Raw genomic sequence first — 26,150 nt, forward strand, 5'->3', positions numbered from 1 at the left:
TGTGTAGTTTAAAACTAGTGTTAAAGTACAGGTACTTCCTACCCCTAACATGGCCGCCACAGACCACTGCTGCAGCAGCGTGATTTAGTGGGCGCATTCTAGTAGCCAGGGGCTGGCTGGAACCCTCAGGCAATGTAACCATCTTAGCCTGCCAGCCTGTCCACAGGTAGAATGGTGGAACCTCCTGGAAGCCTCTGGAACCTTCTGGGAGAGGTGAGGTGACACCAACTGACACCAACTGACACTACCAACTGTCAACTGGCACTATAAAAGGAAAGGGAGGGAACTTTCCTGAAGAGAGAAGCTGAGGGGAAGACCTGGGGAAGTACCTACGCAGGAGGATAGGCAGTGGGGGTCAGGGCAGGGTCTTATGATGCTGGAATGACAGGGCCTAGTGTGCTGCTTTACAAGTGTTGAGGTATCCTGTTCCCCCCCCACTGACCTAGCCCCGCGGCAGGGAACCCCCAGGGACCACTTGAGGGAATTGGCTGAGGAGATCCAACACCAGCCACCAACTTAACCCCCTTCAAGGAATAAGAAACCAAAGGAAACAAGAACCCAACTGCTATTTACAAGGGCGCAAGAAACAGCTGCGCCAAGAAGAAATCAAGGAACCAGTAACCAAGAAACTTACAAAGGCGCAAGGAACATAAAGCGCCAAGAAGAGACTGAATCTCCACAGGACATTTGAAGAGCCACCCAGGTATTGGCGCTGTGTTGCTCCCTGTGCCCCCTGACGCCACCTGGGGTCCCTGCGCTAACCTACCGCTGCTGTTTGGCATGTCCTGTGAGCTGCCTCTATTTTAAAGCAACTGCTGATGAAGCGCCAACCTAGAAACTGCCTAAGCGCTACATTGCCCTCCAAGCGCTTGACTGGTGAAGAATTGCTGTGTCCTGTGGGAGCGCTGTGAATTGCCTGCAGGGCTGTGGAAGTTGCCCCCCTGTAAAGCGCTGTGAAGTGCCCCAAGTGCTAGGACTGCCTGCTGAAGCGCTATACTGCCCGGGAACTGCTGTTTGAGCGCAAGCTCCCAGAACTGGGGTGCCCGTGGAAGCGCTGTATGCCAGGAGATGGCTGGGGCTGAAGCACCGCTTGTCCCCACGAGGCTGCCCCCCTGTGAAATATGATGAGGGAGAGAAGCGCAGTGAAACCCCCCTCAAGCGCTCACCTGCCACGTCCTGGGAAGCGCTGTGTCTTGCCCCCAGGCGGCCCCCAGTGCCAGGAGAGGGCCGCCGTATGCACGAAATAAGCCGCTTGTCACCGCAGCCGTCTGCTCAGCTATTCTGCCCCCGAGCCTGATGCCTGAGGAGAGCGCCTGGGAGTTCCTGAAGGCCGCCTTAGGCCGTGAGGCGGAGAACTCGCATCACGTGACGGGGGCGCGTCAGAGATCCTTCCCCCGTCGCGCTTTCATTGACCAGGAGACTGTGCTCCTAGCCGGCCGCGCTGCCATTGGCGGGCGGCTCCACACCCCCACGGGGCCGCGACCTTATTGGTCCAGGGCCCGAGAAGTCCCTGAAGCCCCGGACCGGTCCGAGAATCGTCACGGAGGGAGCCTGGAGGTGTAGGAGCCCCCCCCCCCTCTGACCTGCCGACCCTCAGGGCCGACTGAGCCTCGGCTCGGGGCCCCGTGACTGGCCCCTCAGCAGGAAACAGATAGGAGGGCTCCGAAGAGTGTGAGAGCCCTCCTTGAGCCCCCACCAGCGGACACCAGCCCCAAGAGGCCCAGGCATTGCAGGAAACCTCCGCAAGGGGCCCGACCGGCCCGAAGATAAAGGTAATCCCCGGGGAGGAGGGCAGGAGGCCACAGAAGGCACTGTGTCCGCCCCTCCCCTGGGAAAAGCTGTTACTGGGCCCCATTGGCCACCATTGTGCCTCCAGCACTCCCTGAACTGGGCGGAGGCCCGGATTGTCTGGTGGGCCCTTAAAAGTTAACCCCTGGCTAGGGGAACCTGACTTCTTGTTGTCTGAGGCCTGGGACAGCTTAGCCATTATGGAATGCTTATTTAGGCCTTAGGTATGGCTAAGCCTAGGCTAATGTATTGTTCATCTTAGCCTGATGCATAGATTATCCGGGCTTAAGGAGATGTTTCTATATGCATAAGGGAAGGTTTTATATGTGCAAGCCAAGTTCTTAAGGCTCATTCTTGCTAAACGAAATGCTTAACTTGTCTAATGGAAAGTTCTTCCCTAACTGGGGCCTTGTTCTCTATGTCTAAGGAAATGGTTATTCTTCCATAGGAAGATGGTGATTAATTACCCACCAGTAAATGAGGAGATGTTCCATGCTGGGTTAATGAAATGCTGGGGTTGTTATACTGAAATGTTTATTGGGAAATAATGAAAGGTGATGCCTTTATTGAATGTTGATGCATTGGTGAATTGCTTCCTTTACTCTAACCCAAGGAACTGTGTTGTTGAACTGCTTATCTTTACTGCAGGAAATGTTTACCCTGGTATTGGACTGGTTGAGAGGTCCCAAGGCCCATAGTTTATAGGCCTCAATTCCTAATAGGGTAACCCCCCCCCCCCTGTTTAGGGGCTGTAATGGAAAGCCTACCATTCCCTGATGAAGAGAAATAGCGAGTGATAGACCCAAACCCAGGGATTTTCCATATTCCGCCTAGAGTCCTGTTCAGCCTAGGCCTTATGAAAGGTTTACCTATTAGTAAATGTTCACTAATGCTTGAAGCCTGACTTATTGTGGGATTATTGAACTGTTGGGCACTGAATAAGGAAATGTTACCCTTATCCGCTGAAATGTCATTCCTGGTTAAGGAAGGGGTCGCTCCTGCCAATTGAATGCTTTACCCTCATTTGAGGCACTGTTTATTCCTGCGTTTTAGGAAATGTTATTGCTGAGAAATGCAGCGGTTGTGCTACTAATGAAATGCACATATTACAATAGGCCTAGTTATTACTTCCTTATTTAGGGGAATGCTCTGCATAGGCCCAATGGAATGTGCAGGTCTGAGGCATGAAATGGTTGATCTATTATTAAATGTTTACTTCTGCTAAGAGAAAGGCTACCCTGATTGAAGGAAATTCTTACTTGATAAGATAGGTAATACTGACCTAATGAAATGTTTTACGTTGACTTCACAGGAAGTTCTTCATAGGCGTAAGAAGAATGATAACTCTGATCTACAGTTATTTATGATACGTCATTTATGCCTTCCTAAGTTTTACCCCTAATAGGGGAGGAGGAGCCTAAGGCTGAGGCTAATAGGATGTCACACCTTTAGTGAAATGTTTCCTCATTACGTAACGCAGTGTTGTATTCATGACCTTATAATGTATTTCTTACAGGTGATGATGAGAAACCAGGCCAAGGTCAGGCCTGTGGTTATTTAATATTTAATATTTATTATTTATTCATCCAGTATTTATTGCCAAGTGTTCTCACACATGTATTTTAGTGGAAAGTTAATAAGCTAATTTTATGATGAATTCCTAATACCCTGACCCAGCTCTATCTTAATAAAGTTAACTTGAGTTTTTACACAAACTCACTGGAGTGGTGTCACTAATTGCGTGCCCAGGTTTCTGACTCAGTGGTTGCGTGTGCTGCATGGTTGCTTAACACATATGCTTTCTGATGCCTACCCGCTCGTGCCATGCTACCCTAGGGGACTGGTGACCCCAGTTCCAACACTCTCGTATTCTTGCAGTGTTTAATTCGTAATAAGAATAAATTGCCAAATGTTTTTCTTTGGAGCCAGCTGCGATTGCTGGCAAATGTTGGGAATGCTGAATACCAACGGCTGCCTAATCTTGATTTCACCCCATGCCTTGTTCATCCACAATTCTACACTCCCTGTTTCCTTTATCTCACTCTTGCAGATTGTTTTTCCATTCCTATTTTCAGTCTTTATCACTGTTTTTCAATCTTTCACCTCCTCCCTTTTTTAATGTCTTTCTCTGTCTTGTTTTATGTCAGTGTATGATGATGGAAATTATTTTTTGCTGGATACTTCAAATCGCAGATTCTTCTCCTTAGAATACTCCCCGCAAGCCATATTGGATCCATAAACCTTTCTTCAGCAGTGCTCCTTTGTGCCGTTGGATGGCACCATGCAGTTCCACCATCCTAGAAGTTACAAAGCGGATTTACATCTAAAAGCCACCTCTGCACGTTGACGTCAGTTCTTTTCTTTCTACGCCTTCCAAAGCAGATCCGAAACTCTGTTCTCAATCTTGATGGTCTTCCGATTACTTCCAAAACTAATTTCAGTGTGCTAAAGAGCGATGTCCCCCCCCAACATGACAGGTTTCAAACCATTCTTTGATTACAGAAAACTGCTGTTGGTCACAGATCCTCATAAGGTGTGTTTCTAGTGTCTAGGCTTTGGCTAGTGCTCAAAGTTGTGTCACAAATCTACACTCAAGCCTCAGAAGTCCCAGATCACCAGATGGGGAGATAAAGCTGTATGTCGCAGAACACTAGAAGGTTAAGCACCCTTCGCATAGGTACCACTCCAAAGTCGTGGGCGGGTAGTCAGGCCTGCTCTTTATGCTGTTCCTGCATAGGCAGTGAACTTCCTGCTCAAAATCGAAGTCCAAGCACAAACATAAAAGAGCCGACAGTACAGAGGTCAGCATCAACTGCAGCCATCCGATTCCTCTTCCCTTGCTCCAACAGTCACCAAAATATTTTAGTTTACCATTAGTGGCACACACCCCTCCAGTGGGGGGGCAGGATCCACTGTTTCTTCCCAGGGTGGAGCTCCATTACATACAACAAATGGGTCTAAAAACTTGGTCAACATGGATATGCCCCGACTTTTCCTTTTGCACCCCTAAATATTCCCCCTACGCACCACCTCTTCAAACAAACTTCAGATGAATACCTATACATTCTCAAAAAGGTGTGGGCATCACTCTAGATTGCTATTGAGAGAGAAACAGCTAAAAGTTGTCACGCTTGCTATTTCATGGTTCTGAAGAAGGACACGCCTCAGGCCTTTTGTATACCTGTAAACTCTGAATGCCTTACTGCAGAAGGCCAAATTCAAAACACTTACATAGGCCCCAGTCCTGTCTGCCCTGGACCCGAACAACTAGATGGTGTCCTTGAGGATGCATATTTTCCCAAACCTGGCCTGCAGTCCCTTCAACAATATTTGTGGTTTAAGGTAGGTCAGAGGCATTTTCTGTTTGCAGTATTTCCATTAGGCTTCACCAACGTCCCTTTGATGGTCACGAACGTGATGCCGGTAGTCACTTCTCACCTTCATAGAGGTTCACTATCAATGAGCCGCAGTCACACCTGACCCTTTCATACAGACTTCTTTTCAGCAGAGCTGTCTAGGACACAGTGTAGTGCCTCTGCCAGAAAGGAGTGCAGGACATTCAATCTGTGATTCAATTGTTTAAGTTTCAGCCCTGTATCACAGTGAGAGCTGCTTTAAGACTTCCTTGCATCTTAGCTTCATGTATCTTCCTGCTAAGATACACCAGGTGGCACAACCATGCTGTGCAATGGAATCTGAAGTTCCAGTGGGCCCAACATCAAGAAAATCTTATAGATATCACCCAGATCTTGAAAGAGCTAGCTTACAATCTGCAGTGGTAGCTGTTTGAACCAAAATTGTTCAGTGGCAGGCCCAACTCCCTTCTCCACCCAGATCTGATGGTGGTGCTGGATGCACTCATGCTGGCCGGTTGATGCAGAGAGGTGTAGATCAGACACTGATCTCCGACAGAAGCATGAATCCATTACGGTCTGTTGGTGGTTTAGTCTATACATGTAGCTCTGAAGGCTTCCTGCCATCCATCAGGGGATGCTGACACAGGTACTAACGGACGGCGCCAATGCCATGTGGAATTGAACCCAGCATGATAGCCCCTTAGTGCCCGAGTGAATGAGCAGAGCAGAAAGCATCTGGTAAGTCACTAGTTGCGTCTACATCCTGATGTGGCCCAGTGAATCTTCCACTACTAGTGATAACCCAGGCTAGATCTTTTTGGCACTATCAAGAACTCGCAATATTAAACGTTTTGTGAATTGAAGTTCTTGCAAAAACATTGGTTGGGGATAGATTTTAGCTGGAATAGAACACTTTAATCCTGTGTGTATTCATGCCCTTGACTCTGGTTCTGAAAAAGATTAAGAATGACAGAGCCAATTTAATCCTGGTGGCCCTGGACTGGGTCTGGAGAGTGTGGTACCTGGAACTTCTGGGCATGAGCATCTGTCTCAATTAGGCAACCACTTCAAACGATCTTCTGTCACAACAACTGGACAGTATCTCCCTCCTGAACTGTGCAAACTACACCTACATGGGTGGAGATTGATATGCAGAAAATTATTGCACTTGATCTGCTTGCTGCAGCAGTGGACGTCATCCTTGCTGCCATTCGCTTGTCCTCAAAATCTATTTATGCCAGGCGCTGGGACAAATTTGTGATCTGGTGTTGCCGGTAAGACTGGCCCCTTACAAGCAAAACTGTCATACATCCTTTTGTTTGCTTTATCTTTGTCCCAGCAAGGCTTTGTCTTTGGCACTATTAAAGCTGGTCATGTCAGACCTCCCAGCCGTTCTACTTTTACGGGCCAACCCATACCTGTTTAAATCGCCTGTTGTGAAGAGAGTTATTAAACATGTTGTTTCCTAAGCCATTTGTGATAATACAGTAGGACCTTAACTTGGCCTTGATATTTCTTATTTATTTATTTTAAAGGTTTTATATATCGCTGGCTAGACCCGGGGGTATCAGAGCGCTTTAGATGAGCAAAAAGACAGTACAGGGATAAAACGGTTGTTCAATAGCATAACATTCAGACAAGTAAGGCTAAAAACAAATTAATAACAAATGGGGAAAAAGAGCTGTATACATGAATATAGGTAATCAAGGAAAGCACATTTTACACAGTAACAAGAAACAGAGGTAAGCTCAATATCGAATAAAGGGAGCAGACAAAATTCCGGGCGGGTATTCGGGTAGTGAACAATTAGATGAAAATAGGTGGTGAGAACATATTGAGGAAGAGGAGGTAGTATAGATGGAGAGAGATTATGGAAGGAGATGGGTGAGAGTAGGAGATGGAGAGGAGGGGAACGAGGGGGGTAGGGAGAGAGTAGACTGGGTGGAATGTGAAGAAACGGATTGGGAGGTGAGAAACAGTAGGAAAGTAAAGGAGAACCAGAATGGGGAAACAGAGTGAAGGGTAAGTCGTCAGCTGGAATGGAGGGTTTGATTTTCTTGAGATGACAGAGAGTGAAGAGAGCTCCTTTAGCTGAGTTTTTTATGTGGACATTAAGAGTTAGGGTTTTGTCAATGGTGATACCAAGAGATTTCACCGAGTTGGCAAAGGAGAGCGAACCATCGAGGGCATTAAGGTCAGATATCCAGGTTTGGATAGGGAGTGGGTTGTTTTTAGGAGAGAGGATAATAATTTCAGGTATTTTAGGGTTTAGTTTGAGATGATTGGAGTAGAACCAGGCTTGGATCGTATTCAGGGCGTTGTTAAGGTCAAGAACATCAGATTGGGATCTAATCTTATAGTAAAGTTGGGTGTCATCAGCATAGAAGTGGTAGTTGATTCCAGCTTATTTTAGAATGAGGGAAATGGGTTCCATAAAGAGGTTAAAGAGAAAGGGGGAGAGAATAGATCCCTGGGGGACGCTAGGGAGACAGGTGTAGGGTTTTAGAGGTAGTCATTGATTTTGATTTGTTGAGTTCTGTGTTGGAGAAATGAGGTGAACCATTTGAGGACAGGACCATTGAGGCCAAAGCGAGCTTTGAGCACGTTAAGTAAGGAAGAGTGGTTAACTGTATCAAATGCAGCAGAGAGGTCGAGGAGAATAAGTAGACAGGTCTCACCATTGGCCAGGGAGCAGTGGATGTCATCAACTATAATTAGCATGGCGGTTTCTGTGCTGCAACCTTTTCCGAAGCCGGATTGCAAGGAGTCAAGTAGGATGAAATTGCCAATGTGTTTATCCAATTGAAGCAGGGCACGTTTTTCAAGGGCTTTGGAAAGAAGGGGGAGGTCCGAGATAGGACGGAGATTGTTAGGTTCATAGGGTCAGCAATGAGATTTTTAAGAATGGGAGTGATTTGTCTGAGTTGGAGGGAGACAGGGACACAACCGGTGGCAAGGGAGGTGTTGATGATAGTAATCCAGTATGGGGCAATGATGTGCTTTAGATTTTGGACAAGGTTAGAAGGGAGAAGTTCTTTGGTGTGGGAAGCCAGTTTTAGTTTGGCAATGATGTTAAAGACTTCGAGCTCAGTCACGGGGTGGATGTTATGCCAGGAGGCATAGTTTTTTAGCTGTAAGTTGGAGAGGTTAGCTTCAGGAGGGGTTGTGACGAGTCGGTGAGGGGAGGAATCGGGGGTTAGTCAACAAGGAAGGTAGTTCTAAAGTACCATCAACGCAAATTGGGGGCTGGGTGGGACCCGAGTTAAATGGAAGGATTGATCTATTTTGGCAATCTTTTCCGAGAAGAAGTTCGAAATGTTGTTTATAACAATTTTAAACAGTTCTCTGGGCCTATTTTTGGCACCGTCAAGTTGTGCTTGGAAGAAGGATGCCTTTTCATTGAAAATGTGTTTCCTGTAAGTAGATCTTGCGGATCTGAGGAGGGCGAGATGGGAGGGAGAGGGGTGTTGCCTCCATGTTCTTTCGGTTAATCTAAATGAGCGTCTTTTGTTATTGAGATCTGAGTTGAACCAAGATTTGGATGGGAAATTTCTTTGTTTTTTTAGTTTAGGGGTGGCTATTTGGTCTAAGACATCAATGAGCGTCTTATTAAGATGTTCAGTGTACTCATTTGCATTTTGGGAGAGAGGGGTGAGAAGAAATTGTGCTTGGAGTTTAGACTCAAGTGCACCGGGGGGATTAGATTAAGATTTCTGGTCCATTTCATGGGTTTTTAGTGTGGGGGAGTAGGGCTGTGGTAGAGATCTTGAACAAAATGAGGTGATGGTCAGACCAGTCGATAGGGATGATGTTGGAAAGGGAGGCCAAGTCATTGTTGGAAATGATAGCGTCAAGAGTGTCCCCTTTGGTGTGAGATAGAGTTTGACATAGTTGTTTAAGGTCACTAATCTCAAAAAGATTAGAGAGGTGGTTGACTATCTTATCTGCATGCACTTCGAGCAGATAAATAGTTGTTCAATGCATCTCTTGACTTTTAAAAACTACCTTATAGGGATTACATCAGCTTGCTACATCAGGGAATTCCAGACATTTTCAGTGCACCTACCATATATAACCTTTTTCCCAGACAAGTTGGTGCTGAGGACTCAGTGGCATTCTTCCTAAAAGGAATAACTCCCTTTCATGATGAGCAGTCTGCCAGCATTCTTTGCTCCCACTCGCCACCTGAAAAGGAGAGACTTCATTTGCTGAACCCCAAAAGGGCTTTTAGGTTTTTCATTGATTGTACAAAGGACCGTCCACAGCTTTTTCCATAGTAAAGAAAGGGAAGGCTGTTCAGAAGCAGACCCTATTGAGGTGGATAGTGGTCAAGAAGCAACCTCCAGAAGTTCTTAGAGCACATTACACCAGCGCTAAGGCTGTTACCACTGTGGTAGCACTCTGAGTGTTGGTTCTTAACATCTGCCAGGCTGTGATGTGGGCTTTAGGGCATACGTTCATGAAGCACTAGAGTCTTGACAGCCAGGTCCGGTAGGAAGGACATTACCTCAGCACGGTCCTGCAAGATTTTCTTTATATACCTAGTGCATCACTCCCCTGACTTAATTTTGCTACAGGAAATCTATTTGATAGGCAACAGTTGTGTGTTGGGTATCAGCAAGTACAAAACGCTGGTGCACGCAGGCTTGGGGGGATGGGGTGGGGAGAGGGGGTGGGGGGGATTTTAGTCCGTAGATGGTTGCCATTTCAGGTGAGAAAGATGTGATCAGATCCACTGGGATGCTGGGCAGCTGTGAGGGGTACATGGAACGATGAGGAGGCAAGTGTGGCATCATTGCACTTCCTGTTGGGTCTCCAGGGAGCAGGGTTGTTAAAAAAAACAGACAGCCGGGATTCCCGATGCGCTCTGATTGTGTGAGGTGTGTGAGGTGATCTCAATCTGCAAGGGCAGGTGGGTAGAATACTCAAAAACGGGGCGAGGGCAAGAGAGGATACCCAGCTGAAATCCTTCACTGAGGCACTGGGAATGAAGACGTATGGCAGGCTGCCCTTCCTGGTGTTCAAAACTACTCCTTCGCATCAAACGTATTGCACCCCTTTTCCAGAATACTACTTTTTGGTGTCAGTGACCCAGCAGTGTATATATCAGAATACCGAGAATTTTCCTTCCATATTAAATGTATAGAAACAAGGTGCTGAGAACAGTATTCTTAAACAGAATATATGGTTTATGTCACACATAGTGTTCAGTTACGGCGGGCCTGTGTCATACAATGCCTTATGGCAGTGTAAAATGTTTCTAGCTAATTTCATCTGCCCACAGGCAGTCGATGCAGCATAGGAACAGAGGAATATGTTACCTCTAAGCATTTTTGTATCCAAATGTACTGCCCAAATTTGGATCTGTTGCAAACAATTCAGCAAATTCTTTGATATCACTAGATCAAGTTAATTACAAGATTAGGTTGAAGCATGTAAGATAATAATATGGTTCTAACTAATAGATTCACAGATTTAGGGAACAGTATAATAATTCTCAAGGTCTTAAACAGAAGGCGGCAAACATTTGCTACGGCCAAGGTCTTTGTAAATCCAGATGCTGTGAATCTTAACCTTAGACGTAACTAGGTAGGTCCCTAAGTATAGAGGTCAAAGTCTGAGGTCCTGCAATGAGAACCTGAGTGTTTTTTACCACTTAACTTAAGGAACGGGGTGTTCATCCACTGATTTACTAGTACCCCATAAGCAAGGAGGCATAAGTATGTGATCATGGGAAAGAGAAAAGAAAATCTGAGTACCATCCTCTTAAGCACAACATTCAGCCAATTAGGTACCAGTCAAGCAGTTTGTAGCGGAACATATGTTTCATCAAAAATCAACAGAAAAATCAGATAACCTGTTAGTGACAGATGTCGTTTCTTCCTGACAGAAAGTAGCCCAGGTGTGTTCCCCTTCGATTTTGAGATAGGAAAAGTGTGGTATAGTAACTGTGAAAACCAGCTTACAGAACATAACTTTTACCAAGGTTATGCAGGTGGTACATTTGCAAGGTTTGGTAGCCATCCTTGTATATCCAACATTGCTTGCATTTATCCTCTTGCTCGGGAGTGTGCAATGTATGAGTTTACAAGGCCAGATGAATCTCTGATTTTCAGAATATTCACATAGGATAAACATACATCAAGTATGTTTAAATAGAAATCATTTACATAATTAAGGGTTAATCTAATAATATGTCGTAGGGTTGGACATACATTACTTTGGGCCTGGATACTTGTAAAACCCTAGAAGTTGCAGTGAATTATGTAAAAAAGAACCGTGCATGCATGCTTACGTTTGAAATTAGCAAAAAATGAATAATAATTCTAATTGTGATGTAACGCAGTTTCATGTTTCCACCCTCCTCTGTCAAAACTCCTCTAGAGTCCCTATCTGAACTTAAGCATGCCTATATATAGAGGTCAGTGAAATTGATCTTCTCTCTTTCCTTATTTCACAGGATCCTAACCAGCTGATCCGGGCCAGTGCCTTGCGTGTGCTATCCAGCATCCGTGTGCCCATCATCGTGCCCATAATGATGCTGGCCATTAAAGAGGCTGCTTCAGACATGTCTCCTTATGTGCGCAAGACAGCTGCACATGCTATTCCAAAGCTTTACAGGTAAGAGCGGTGTGACGCATCGAACTGAGCGACAGCACCAGGCTGGTCTCCAGTTCAGGCTCCATTGCTGCGCCATACAAGGGGGAAAGCCAATAGTTGAGTCTCAGCGTCAAGCCCCATGGAGAGCTATCTGGTAACAGACCTGTGGATATCCAAAGCAGATGGGCAGTTAAAAAGGGGATGTGGAAGTTGGGGTCACTGGATAGTGTATCCCTGCATATATCTCCCTTTATCTTCTGATGGAGTTATGCCTTATTTCTAGCGTGAACTCTCTGCTATCTCTCGGTAGCTAGTGAAGTGGAGTCTAACTTTGTGTGATGGCAGGGAGGGTGAGCGGTCTTCCTGTTGCCTCTGGGGCCATATACTGTTCTCCTAACCTGGTACCTTTATCTCCCTGTACATTGTTTGACCTGTTCGTTTTTTGTCAGCCTTACCAATGGAAAGACAAAGGTACACTTTAGTTTAGTTTTCCAGTTCCTACATCTTGTCTCCAAAGCCAAAATGTATAGAGCATTAATGATTTGTTCATCGATTTGCTTAGCCCTTTTCAGCTCCCCTCCCCATCCCTTGTGCTGATGAGCGCATGTAGGAGGGTATCACTGAAGACTATTAGTGCAGGTCAGTGCATCATCTAGAAATGTAACCTATCTTAGTGCAGTATCGCTTTGCGTATGATAATTGTTTTTAGCCATTTCCACTGTTTCACGCTTGTGTTGTATCCTTCTCTAATCGACCAGCCTGCTGTAGTGCTGTGCTGCTCTCTAATCAAGAAATACACTCTAGTCCAAAGCCACTGTAGAATGAGCATGCTTTATTGTAGTGTCATGCTCTTGACAATTAGTACACTCAAGTGCTTTGGCCCTGTTAATAATTACCAAGCTCAAGAGTACTGTCACTTTCGAACTATTGAGCAGAAAAACTTACTGTTGACTTTCCAAAGAAGAGTAACTGTTGACAATAAACATACACTGATGGTAATCTGGGTACTGTGACCCTACATGAAAATGGTGTATGTAGAAAGCTGGCTCTTTATGTGATATATCAAGAATTTGATCTACCGTATAAAGTGTCCAGGCGTTCCCTTATGAGTGGACAGAGCCTTGCTATGCAATCCAACGTGCTCTATGAGGGCTTAGTGTTGTCGAGCAGCCTTACACTTAGACAGATGCGTGCTAGGCATTTAAAAATCACACATTGATCAATAATTGACACATGCGACTCAAGAAGGAGATTAACACCAATTTATAAACATACCAAGTACCTTTATATATGTTTAGGCAACAGAGCAAAATTGTTCAGGGAAGTATGTTTTTAAATATATATTTTTTCACTTTAAGCAATGAACACGGTGCAATTTCAGAGTTCTGCAATGTTATCCTATGAGAAGAACAAGTCCTGTAAACAGTACATCGACTTACAGACCAGTTTCCAGTAGTTAAGTTGAGTGTTGGGCAAGGTCCAAGGCAGCACCAGCAGTACACCACCAGCGGCACTACAGCGGTCAGTTGCAGGGTGCAAATCAGTGTCGGGAGCCGAATGCATTTCGATGAGGTTCAGTCACTGTAAAACTAGACTGCAGGCCCTGGCTTAGAAGCCAGCTGGGCTGAACCAGCATGTGAGCTCAAGCCTTGCGATGCTCTGGGATACTCTTCTCCAAGGCCCAGTGGTGACGGGTGCAGAGGTGTCCCTACGCGTCGAGGGTAGTACTGCAACAAAAACCCAGTTTCTTACACAAGCACCCCGCACCCCAGCCCAGGACACTCAGCCAAACATGAGAGAATTGTCCTAGTCTGTCAGGCGAGGAAGAGTAAGAAAACAGGCAGGATTGTTGCAGGTTCTACTCTGCCGTACATCCTCCTGTTTAGGTCATTCCCTCGGGGAAGCTGACCTACATCAGCAGTTTTAGGACACAATTTAAAATGCCCTTAGTCTACTTCTTTAGTGTCCTCACATATTCTCTTGGTTTTGGGATTAGAGGTGTCTACCTCTGCTAACCCTGTCTTTTGCCAGGGTAATCCCCAGCTTACCCAAAGAGGTTACCCACAACTTGAGAAACCCCACCGTGACCAACAGTGTCAGGGGGCATAGCTTGCTATTTGACATGGGGTCAGACCACAGTGCCAAGAACAGTAAGCCGTTAAGGCTAACACACAGCAGAGGTCACTGACAGATGTCAGTGCCCAGAACCACTGACAGCTGTCAGTGCCCAGAACAACACCTTCAGCTCTTCACTGACAGGTGAAGGTGCTAACTCAGAGGCTTCTTTGAGTTCGGATTGCCTGTCTGCTGTTTTAGAGCGGGGTTGATACATCCTGTAGTAAACACACTCCTTCCACTCTCTCTTCTGTTCGCCGAGGATCCACCATCTCAGGCTTTACAGTTGCCTGACTAGTCGGGACTTCTTGTGAGTCCGATGGGGCTGCACCAGTGCCAACTAAAGTTCTCCCCTACTGGGGTAGAATATCCTTGGCTCACTGGAACTTTGGCTAAAAGTTTCACTCCAATCCTACACCTTCTCTGTTTCCTCTTCTTTTGGGGCTTACTTGCACTAGCTGCAGGTTCATCCCCCCAGAATCCTTGAGTGAGGACTAGCACTGGACCAGTATCACTTTTTGGCTCAGACCAACCTCTGGGTGGTCGTTCACAAAGACATACTAAAGGGGGAGGTCTGTACTAACTACCACCATTCTGCAACTAAGAGACCCGGCTATTTCTAGGGGTACTAAAGCCACAGGCCAAAGAGTAACCTCTCTTGGGATAGCTCTTACTCTTTTATTCTCACCTGGGATATAGTGGTCTAAGAGTATCAACCTGTCATGCCCAACAGTGTGGCTGGCATGGGTATCTCTCAGGGCAGTTGTCGGAATCCCATTCACTAGTAGGAGGTGGTAGTTTCTACTCCCCTCTGGGATCTGAAACTCACCTTTTGGTTCCACTTTCAAGTTGAAAGCTCGAAGGACTTCCTCATCTGAGGTCCCAGTCTTACCTCTGTCCTACTTTTGTTTTGTGAAGTCTCAGCCCCCACCCTCCTTGACAGATTATTTGCGTGTCTACAGAGGACTCCTTACTTTTATCTTTGTCTTCAAAGTGGTCCACGGTCTTCTCCTGAGGGGAGAGGGGGGGACGTTTAGTCTTCTTTCTTTTGTTCACTTCCACCATGTCTAGTTTTGGATAGTCTTGTTTTTACCCAATGATCAGCCTTCCTTCCCAACTCTTGGTGAGCGACTGGCCCCAGTTCTACCACGTATTGATGCAACTTCTCATTAACACAATTACTGAATAAAGGCTCTTTCATAATTTAAATATAAAGCCCATTATAATCTTGCACATTGCTACCTTTTAACCAACCACCTAGTTTTTTCACTGACTCCTTGAACCTGATTCTCTGAATGAGTGGTGAGTCCAAAGACCTCGATCAGGTCATCGTTCATGAGGCCATACGACTCAGCATCTATCTTATACATTGTAAGGAGCCTATCCTTACACTTTCCTGAGAACAGCTCCCAAAGAAGAGAGCCCAAATACTACTTGTTCAGCTGTATCATTTTACAGGCCCTCTCAAAGGCTGTAAACCATTTGGTGATATCATCACTATGAGTACTTTGGGACAGTCCCTTTTGGGGAAAACCTTCTACCATATTTATAATTTTGCTGCGACCAGAGATAGGTGCTGGGCCTATCTCAATCCTTTCCTTTTCTATAACCAGGAGATTAGCCTCTAGTGCTATCATCTTGGCTAGTTTCAGAAGATCTGTATCCTCAGTGTCTATCTCTTCTGAGACACTACTAAGCATGCCCCCACTGTTATTACTTTCCTTTCAATTGCAGCTGGAATCACAAGCTACTACATCCACCTCAGCATCCACCTCCCCTTCTCCAAGGGGGCTTTTCCTTCATCCATTGTCCTAGCTATCTCTGCAAGCAACTTTTACAGATGTGCTTTTGTGGGGCAAGGCCTCATGGTAAGGTTCCAGGCTTTGCAGAGTGTCTTAAGTATCTCTAACGTAAGGTTCTTGTAGGGCCCCAGGTTGAGCTCTTAGGAAGAACCTGCTACATCAGCCATGTTTTTAATTTAGTTGGGACCTTTTTAAGAAAGTGACAAAAAATGCTAAGTAACACCTCATAGGCCTAACTTACTCAAAATACTTAAAAGAAATTCTAAACAGTTTTACAGGGGGGCTTGGCCCAGGCCCTAACAGCTATTTTAAACAATTTTAAAAAGTGTTTTACCGAAAGACCATTTTGGATTCTTTAGTGGAATCCCTTAATAACGAAGTGGTACAGCAAATGTCAAGTTTTGTATCCCACACCTGCACCACTAATGTAGGAAGCTGGCTCTTTATTTGATATATCAAGAATCTACTTTGCCCTGTACCGAGTCCAGAGGTTCCCCTATGACTCAAGAAGGAGTACCTTTATATATGTTTAGGCATCTGAGAAAAATCGTTCAGGTACATACTGTAGGAAGGTACATCCTGACTATGGTTGCCCCCAACTTTTTGCCCTGTGTTTTAGCTGGTTTTTGACATAGTCGACCTGGGATCCTGCCAATCAGGACCCCAGGCCTACTGCTCTCTCAGTAAAATGGATTCCATGTACCCTAGGTACATTTCCAATTGGTACTGGGCCACCCTATCAGACCCTGTAACTCAGGGCATGGGTGTACCCAGGGCTGCCAGGGGCTGCAGCATGTATTATGCCACCCCTGGCTGGCCTCCTAAATTTGACACAACTGGCTGCATGACAGCTGGGGCAAAGTCGTGTAATCACCCTTTGCTGTAGGTGTAGTATACCTATACCTAACCCTAAAATGGACACACAGATTCCTATCAGTCACTCCTATGGCAGGCCTTAACAATCCTGAAGGCAGAGTGCTTGGAATCGTGTGAGATGGTGCTCTGGCATGAGCTGAGCCTGTCTGCAGCTTGCGGAACCAAGTCCTAATAGGTGTTCCATGATATCGCATACCATATACTCTTAAGTACATTACAATCCTCGCGGTTAAATGCTATCTTTGGTATTGCTTTATCAAAACATGTCGAGTAAGGTGTCATACGAATTGGAATACTAACCCCTCGCCAATTCTGGGGACGGGGTTAGCATTCCACCCTTCTAGAGGGACACGACATGTATGTAACTGTGAACCCCGGTTAAAGTTAACTAAAGCCTCAGCTCCACAAAATGGATGCTGCCACCACAGACACGAGTCTGACCTCCTGCTGCTGGGAGTCCTTCCAGCGAGGGAGGCTTGGACAAAGGGTTTCCTGTCAGGGGCGATGCTAGCACCGTCCCAGACATGGTTTTGTGTATCCTGGGTAGGCAGGGCTTTTCAGGAAGGTAACTGCTGAGTGGCACCCCGGTGCTCACTACGCATAGGCCGGTCAGAACCAGTCCCAGGGGCACACCAGCCCCTAGCCTGGGGAAAGTCCGGCATGGCAGAGGGGTGTAACCACCCCCCTCCTAGTCCCACCCATAGGCAGGACCTAGTCACCGGGTCAGCCCCCTTTTTTAGTATAAAGATGGGAGCGGGCCCCCTGTTCAAATTAGATCATCTTTGGAATCAAGACACGACTTTCTGCGAAAGGACTTCAAGATTTCTTCATCAAGATTCTCCCTTGTGGCTAAGGAGTAGTCACCCTGCATCCGCAGGCACCATCCTAAAGAAACACTGCGGTCTGCTGCAAGTCCTTCTTCAAGAATTCGACGACCCAGCTCGACGAGACCCGGCTTCCCTGGCACCTCTGACCTCTACTCACCTCTACAGCAAAGCTGAGAACTGTGAGTGCGACGAGACCTCGAGGGACCGACGATCGCCAAGACTGCACGACATCTTTACTGCAAGCCCACCGTGTCCTCCACGGGTGAGTGCTTTGGGGTCCGAGAAGCCCCAACCCTGCGCAGCTCCAGCACCCAAGGTCAGCCTCCCTGCATCTCCACGATCTGCGTGGGGCCCTTCTGCTGTTTGCTGTGCACCGCGTTGTTTGGCTACTAGCCGGCTGGCTTGTGGCCTTCTGAACGACGCCCGACGACATCACTGCTGCTGGTCTGGTTGCTCTAGACTGGCCCTTGCTTCCTTCTTGAAGAGAGGCACCCCGGACCCTCCTGGTCCACTCCAGACGCCATTTTAGGTCCACCGCGTGGGCTTGAATTTGCCAAGGCTTTGTTGCCCAATCCTGGGTCCAGCGACGCCGACAGCTTCTATCTTCGTGGGACAGCTCGCTCCTCCATCCTGGTCGCCAACAACGCCTCCTGGTCCGTGAGATCTGCGAGCACAGCGTCACCCACTCACCTTGTCGAGGTGGCTACCATCCGGTGCCCTCCTGGTGCCCACTGACTACTGGCTAGTAGTCACGAACTTGGTCCCTCTGCTTTCAGGTGTCATCTTCCATCGATCCAGGCTTGGATCCACCGAACTTTCTTCACTGGTCGCCTGCCAGCAACTTCTTTCTTCCAGGCTCCTGGTCCGTCTACGAGGATTCCCGACGTCCTTTGAGTCCTATGCAGCTGCAGCCCCTGGGCTAGGTAACTTCGGCATTTCGGTGCCCCAGCATAGCCTCACTATCCAAGGGTCAGGATCCACTTTCGTTTTCCTTCTACCAGGTCGGGTTCGCCCGAGAACACTAACTTTTCAATTCCTAGCTACCATAGACTTTGTCCCGCATCTCGCGTGAGAGTGCACACACTGCACCCGAGTCCCCTGGGTCTCCTAGAAGTAATCTAACGATTCTATAGTCAAGATCTAGCGATTCCAAAGCCTATTAGTACTGTACTTACCTGCTAGTAATTTCGCATTCCACTTTTCAAGTATATGGTTTTCCGTGCCCCTCGGGCATTTGTATATACTGAGCTATCTTAAGTATTTTTGTAAGAGTTTTGGTTTGTGCTTAGTACCCTGTCCTCATAAAGAGTACAGGGCTGTTGTGATTCTTAATAAATAACTGTTTATTTTCATAACACTTGTGTGGTGTCCTTTCACTTGGTGTTCAAGGGGTATATGTGTGGTAAACAGCTGGCTTAACACGCCCTCTCGAGTCTTTAGCCTTAGACTGCTCGTATCCACGCTACTAGGATAGCTGGTCTATAAGGTTGACTTACAACCAATCATCAATAAGGGTTGCTGGACTGATACATAGTGTTCACTAGAATAGTGAGCACTGCATATCAGGCCACCTTCTCACACATACTTTTTTAAATATAAACTCTTTTCACTTTTAAAAGTGGACACAGTGGAATTTCTGAGTTCTGCATGTAATCCTTTGGAATTAAAGAATTTCTGTAAACAGGTTTAGAGGTGTCCTTAGACATCGGGTTTTTCAATACCGGAGCAGTCCCAATTGAGAGGGCCGGTGTGCAGAGGCTGCTGGCGGTGTCGAGGAGTCAAGGAGGGGTACAACCACAATGGACTTGAGGTCTGGAAGCCTGGGGGACCTTGGTGACATAGGTGGCCCACTTCATCTAGGGCCAGAGGTGACTGGTGCAGTGGTGGCTTCAGGTGTTGGGTTTTGGCAGTTCCGAATGCATAATCCTGTCCCAGAATTCCTAAGTATGCCATCACAAAGATGTCTACCTCTAAAAAATCGTATCCACCCTCACCGTAGTATACTTTAGGGGTGGTACTAGCCTGGAGGTGGCACGCCTACCTGACTAGCTAATTTTCTCACCTGTCCAGGTGCCAAGGGGGCTCTGGAAAGGGGGTGGCTTCCTCTCATGTGAGGAGAACCAGATTCGCAATCCAAAGGTGGCAGCTTCTTTGAAGCTCATCAGCTGAACTAGGCTAATCAGTAGGTCATCCTGTGGGAGGGGGTGTTACACCCTTTTCCCAGACAGACTTTTGTTCTGGGTCTCCTGAGAGCAAATGTTTTCACCCTAGAAGGTCCCAGCAACATCTCAGGTGGCAGGCTGGCAGAAACCAGTCAGCAAGGACACCAGAGGTTGGTAGGTTTCCAGGCGGCACCTCTAAGGTGCCCTTTGGTTGCATGTATTGGTAAATCCAACACTGGCATCAGTGTGGGTTTACCAATATGAGATATTGGATACCAAACATCAGTGAAGCCATCATGTAACTGGGGAATTTATTTTCACCAGTGTCCAGCACATTTTACAACGGCTACCCTGATCATTTGAACTGGCAATAATAGGACTTAAAGTATTTTTTGATACTCTTTAGACACTTTTAAAGTATTCTCACTGCACGCCTATTTCACGAAACCCGCTCCGCAGTAAATCTGGCGTCGCAGCACACCAAAAAGGCACTCAACCTTTTTGGTGGGGCCCGATGATGAAGCATGACACCGACTAGGTCGGTGTGTGAGGGCTTTCTTACCTACCTAGGTTGGGTCAGGTAATATCTATTCTCCTATTTTCTGCTCCTTCATGTGGTTGCTGTCATACCACTGACCTCTCTTCTTTTGTTGGCTTACTATAACCGGGGACTAAGAGGGTGTCCTGACTCTCCCTGCCTCTTTTTTTGTTGGTACACAGTAATGGGATTGACCATGCAGGTATGTCCTCACATGTAATTTTCACCACCCTGCCTTAGAACAGTTAAGCCTGCCATAAGTGTGACTTGCAAATATTACATGCATTGTTAAGGACATGGCATACAGGGATGTGTGACATGTTGTGTTTTCACTTTTGTCTACACCAACACACGCAGTCTGCAATTGCAGTCTTGTATATGCTTGGTGAGGGGTCCCTTAGAGTGGCACAATTCACGCTGCTGCCCTAAGGACCCCTCTTTAGTACCTTAGGCCCTAGGCGTCAGGGTACCATTTACTAGGGACTTCCAAAAGGTACTAAAGGTTTTTCTAATTGGGAGAAAACAATTGTACAGTTTCTAGGGAAATAATACTGGTGCTGGGGACCTGAATAGCAGGTACCCAGTACAGTTCAATCAAAGTTGCATCAAATACCATGCAAATAGTGGGGGTGTAGTACAACGAAAACCGTTTCCTACAGTATATAAATTTTTAGGAGAGATACTGTTGATGATAAATATGCCCTGGTTTAGTGTCACTCTGTAAATGACAATCCCTCTCTAGTACAGTTGCTGTAGATGATGATCATGTTGTACTACAGTGTTATTACCTAGACTGATATTGAATTTGCCTCGGCTGCGGTCCATTTTTCATGCGCAATCCTGCACACCATCAGCAGACTATCATTTTCTGTTCTGATAGTCCTTTTCTGTTGCAGTTTAGACTCGGACCAAAAAGATCAGCTGATTGAGGTGATTGAGAAGCTTTTGGCAGATAAAACTACGGTAAGCACATAAAGCTGTGTGTTCATACCCATGTGATCAGATGAGTGATGCAAGACAATGTTTAGTCATTTTATTTCTGATGTTTACTTCTACCCGCAGTTGCTTCAATTTTTTAATATCCCTCGGCACCAAACAGGAAAAGAAAACTTTTCAGAGCTACCCACTACTGCTAGGTGGCGCTGGTTCAATTTGGTATAGCTTTAACGTCACTGATGCTATACAGTGCCACTCTTGTACACCAATGTCAATTTCCTTTCTTCCACACCCTTTGCTGAGCTGCTTTCCGTTATGATTCATGTTTCTTTTTAGCATTTTTCTCAAAAACAAATCGTTCTTCTGTACAGTCTGTAGGGCTGTTCCCCCTCCAAAAAATCAAGATTCAAACTCTTCCGGTTCTCCCCCCACCTAGGTCTGTTTGTGGTTCCTGGGGCAGAAGCACAAATTGAAGTTGTGCAGCAATTGCAACCTGATGTTCTCCAAGGACATAAAAGAGATTGTGAGGCCAAGCTTTATAATGTGCACGCCCGAAGAGCATAAGCCTCGATTTCGATCGTGCTCGAAGGCACATTTCTCACCATCATCTAAATCATTTAAACAGAAGAAGCAACACAAAATATGCAGAATAACAATGACCTCTCTATGTAACTCAAGGTAGGTCACCTCAATGAACTCCACCCCAGTTGAGTTCTGCTTGCAGTCATACCTCATTGACATTACTCCGTCCAAGAAGTCCACTCTAGCAATGCCACTGACTCCTATTCTTGCCACAGATCTTGTCTGGGCCTACAGCCTATCCAAAATGTTTGGCATATGGAGCTCGTCTGTCTCATTCCTCCACACCATGATGGAGTTACTCAGTCCTGCTGAGTTCTATTTGAATGCATCTCCTGATACCATAGGTCAGTTTGGGGCTTGGTGTGAGTTTCTGATGGTGGGCTGCCTTCTGTGCCATTAAACCCAAAAGTTTCCCCTTCAGGTAAAGCATCCAGTATCGGCTGGAGCCACCCCAGCAAGGCCCTAGCGAGTGGCCACTCAAACTGTACCAACATAGCTGCTGCTACTATTGCCACTGCCACAACCTTTTGAGGTAGAGCCTCCACAGACGTGGCCATCAAAAAACCAAACAATCCCGAGGAAGTCTAGGAGGAAAGGCCAAAAGATACCTGAAAAAGCCAGTTATAGAGGAAAGTCTCAGCCTGAGCTCTCCTCACACCAGAATTACTGTGCGATCCCTGGTGTCATCTTTGCTTCTGACTCAGAAAACATTCTTATGTTTGTAGGGGTGTCTCATGATGACAATGAAAGAGGTGAGGTGACCAGGTTGCTGCCCCTCCATCCTCAGACTGCAGATTACCTGCCATTGCAAAATGCTAGTAGGCTGGACTCATCCCTTGTGTTGAAAATAGAGTGTCCCTCAGAGACGGCTCACTTGGTAGTAGCTTTCTTTCTCCAGTATTAGGGGTGTCTTTCATAGATTCACATGCTTGAATATTCCCCGTCGTCGAAGTGGGAGTCACACAGTACATAAAATAGTAGTAAAATATATATATATAAATATATATACATATAGAAAAATTATATATAATTATACATATACATAAGAAATGTAATACATATAAAATATATATATATACAACGTAAAGTTAAAAGTACCATAGAACTGAAAGAAGGCCCATAGAAGCCTTAAAGGGAGAATTCACTTTAGTAACATATCATAGTCATTATAATAGTCCACATTCCAGCCAATCCGGCTACAGCACCCTCTAGAACCTTCTCCTCAGAAGCTCAAACCCTCAGATTTTCTACGGCACGTCGTGCTCTGCTCAGTTTCTTCAACTCTTTTGCTTATTTTACTCTCAAGATGTCTTCTACTAAGAAATCGTTATTTAGACCTTGTTCATCCTGTGGAAAGCTTCGCCTTTTTCATGAAGATCCTCACAGTAAGTGTATTTACTGTCTTTACCCGGACCATGAAGTTAAAAACTGCAAGTTTTGCAGGACCTTCTCCTCAAAGAATATAAAAGATAGAGAGGCCCGTCTCCTTCTGTGGCTACAGAAGTTGAAGACTTCAGAAGATCCTGTTTCTGACATGGAAAGCGTGTCTTCTTTCCACTCTAAAGCCTCTCTTAAGCGTGGGTCAGAGACTGAGGTGCCTTCTCCTTTCCTGCAGAGAAAGAGGCTCGTCGACGCTTCTAAATCTGTCTCCCCACGGGATTTGCCTGCCTCCACGCCTACGGAACCTAGTTCTCTGGCGTCGCAATCCCAAGCTGTGCCCTCGTCATCTAAAATGAGCGCCAACTCGTCGACGGGACCGTCGACGCGTCCGTCATCCGTCGACACCACTGTTCCGACGTTGACGACAACGTGTTCTATGTCTATGAGGACTTCGACGTCTACCTCGTCGTCAACGCTTCCAGAGGTGAGGCCTATTTCATCTATTCTCAAGATATCGTCGACGGCCGTTAAACCCGCCTCGTCGACGCCTGTGGCTAAGAAGTTTTCGTCGACAAGGACCTAGTCAACGCGCCCATCGTCAACGGCCACACCTTCGTCGACGGTCACATCCTCGTCGACGGCCAAGACCTTGTCGATGGCCAAGACCTCGTCGACGACCAGATCTTCGTTGACGGTGCCGTCTACGCTGACGATTCCAGATTCGTCGACAACTGCCTCGTTGACGCCGAAATCCATGTTGACGTCTTCTTTCTCGTCGACGGCTCCATCGACGGCATGCAAGACTACGTCGTGGAAAACAAAGGAATCTACTGCCTCGTCGACGGGATCGTCGACGGCACACCATTCATTTTGCCACTGCAACTACTTTCACAGTAGTCACAGCTTCAGTGTTCAAACGCCCAGTTCCACTGAGTCCTATAACTGATGTTTCTACTCTTCGGACGCAATTATTTGAATCGGCAGGAGATGATTCTGATGACGCTTCCTATGTAAATGATGTCTTTCGCCAGGCGTCCAGTCCATCCGAACTCAATATAAAGTGCCATGAAGATGATGAAGATTACGAGGAGGAGGGGTGTGCTCTCTTTGCTGTTCATGAGGCTCGCTATGCTGCTCCTTCTGAGGAACAAATGATTCAGATACCATCCTCATTGGTGTCCAACTTGCAGCATATGTTGGACGATTAGAATCGCAGATTCCCTCCTTCTGCGCCTATTTCTCCAACTCCTCTATATGTACCGCCAGCATCCGTCCATACAGAGACACCGCGTTCGCCGGTCCGTCCACAGCAGGATACTGATGATGATGCAGATGTGAACCAGGACACTGATCAGGAGGTAGATAAGGTCCTCACAGATTGGGATGATTATAGAGCACAAACACCATCTACGCCACCGACATCGCCTTTGCCTTCCCCGCCGGTGGACATTGGAAGCTTTCATAATCTAATGGTACCTGCTGCCAAACGTTTCCATTTAACCCTGAAGATGCAGCAAACTGATTGCTTCCTCTATGATTTCAAAGATCAACCCTCAAGCACACCCATCCCATCCCAATTATTGATTTTATTTGGGAGGAAGGTCTCAAACTTATGGCACGACCAAATTCCATCCCTGCTGTCTCGTCACGTCTGGCCAAAAAATACAAGACGCCTGCAGACTCTCCAGCATGCCTTGTTTCACACCCTAAGGCGGATTCCGTCATAACGCAGGCTGCCCAGAAACGTTTGAGAAATCCAGCCACTCCATTGACCTCTCCTCCGGACCAGAAAGGGCGCCGATTACTCCATCCCCAAAAAATTCACCACCATTGCTGCCACAACGGTCAGAGCGGCCAACTCCCTGGCCATTCTTGGAAGATATGACCGCCAGATGTGGTCTGAAATCGCAGCCCTGACTGAACAGCTCCCGGATTCTGTTCGAACCGAGGCCCGGACGATAGGTCAAGAAGGAGAGAAAATCTCTTCTGAGATTATTGACTGCGCTGTTGACATCTCTTCGACAGGGTTCAGACAGCTTGCTGGAGCTGCTGTTTTACGACGCCAGGGCTGGCTCAAATCTACGGCTTTTCGCCCTGAGGTGCAGGTGAGAATTCTTGACTTGCCATACGATGGTGATTCCCTGATTGGCAAGCATGTCGACGAGGCTCTGGAAGCCATTAAGAAGGACACAGATACAACTCGTGCCTTAGGGAACCTTCAGTACAGGAAGCGGCCTTTTCGAGGACCGCGTGGCAGAGGCAGTTCTTTGAATTTTCGTGGCTCCTCCCAATATCGCTCCTATGCCGACAACAAGCAAAGATACAGCTACCAATCCCAAAATCGTCAAGCCGATTCAAGACCCTATCGGAGAAAGAATAATTACAGGGGGGGAAACACCTCCAAAAAGCAGTGACTTCCCCAGCAACAAGTGTGCTCCGACTCTGAAGATTGGAGGTCGAATCTCCCACAACTTCTTAAATTGGTCTCTTATCACCTCGGATCGTTGGGTCCTAGACGTCATCTCGAAAGGACATGTTCCGAGTTTACAAAATTTCCACCCACCCGTCCACCTTCCGGTCCTCCACCACCTCATTTAAAAGATCTGTTGGCTCAAGTCAAGATCATGAGACAAAAAGGGGCTGTCAAAGTGGCTCCTCGAGCACAACAGGGCAGGGGCTTTTATTCTTGCTTCTTTTTAATCAAGAAAAAGTCAGGAGAGTGGCCCCCCATTCTGGACTTACGAGCCCTCAACAAATTCATCAAATCACAAACTTTCCGAATGTTGACTCTACTGGAAATTTTACAATACCTCAACCCCGGAGAGTTCCTCTCCACTATCGACCTCCAAGACGCATATTTTCATGTGCCAATACATCACAAACACAGGAAATATCTTCGCTTCACTGTCGGATCGAAGCACTTCCAGTTCAAAATACTGCCTTTCGGCCTTCAATCAGCGCCGAGAGTCTTCACAAAAATCATGGCTCCGGTCGTAGCTTTCCTTCGCCTACAAGGCATTCAATTTTACCCTTATCTGGACGATTGTCTAATAAAAGCACAGACACGTCGAACAGTAATACAGCATACTCAAACTTGCCTGTCACTTTTCCGCACTTTGGGCCTTTCTGTCAATCAGGAAAAGTCTCATCTTCGACCCTCACAACAGAGAATCTTTCTAGGAGCCTTA

At 46.5% G+C, this 26,150-nt stretch overlaps 1 protein-coding gene across 3 annotated transcripts in view; it reads left to right on the forward strand.

Moving 5' to 3' along the window:
- AP3B2 (adaptor related protein complex 3 subunit beta 2) overlaps positions 1 to 26,150 on the forward strand; it is a 412,426-nt gene that overhangs the window by 172,771 nt on the left and 213,505 nt on the right. For all 3 annotated transcript variants that reach the window (XM_086959194.1, XM_086959192.1, XM_086959193.1), the window contains exons 5-6: positions 11,605 to 11,765; positions 20,961 to 21,027. In XM_086959194.1, the coding sequence (XP_086815320.1) occupies positions 11,605 to 11,765; positions 20,961 to 21,027 (228 nt within the window). The remainder of the gene's footprint in view (positions 1 to 11,604; positions 11,766 to 20,960; positions 21,028 to 26,150) is intronic.

Source organism: Lissotriton vulgaris, chromosome 2_2, assembly GCF_964263255.1.
Source record: "Lissotriton vulgaris chromosome 2_2, aLisVul1.2, whole genome shotgun sequence".
Lineage (NCBI taxonomy): Eukaryota > Metazoa > Chordata > Amphibia > Caudata > Salamandridae > Lissotriton > Lissotriton vulgaris.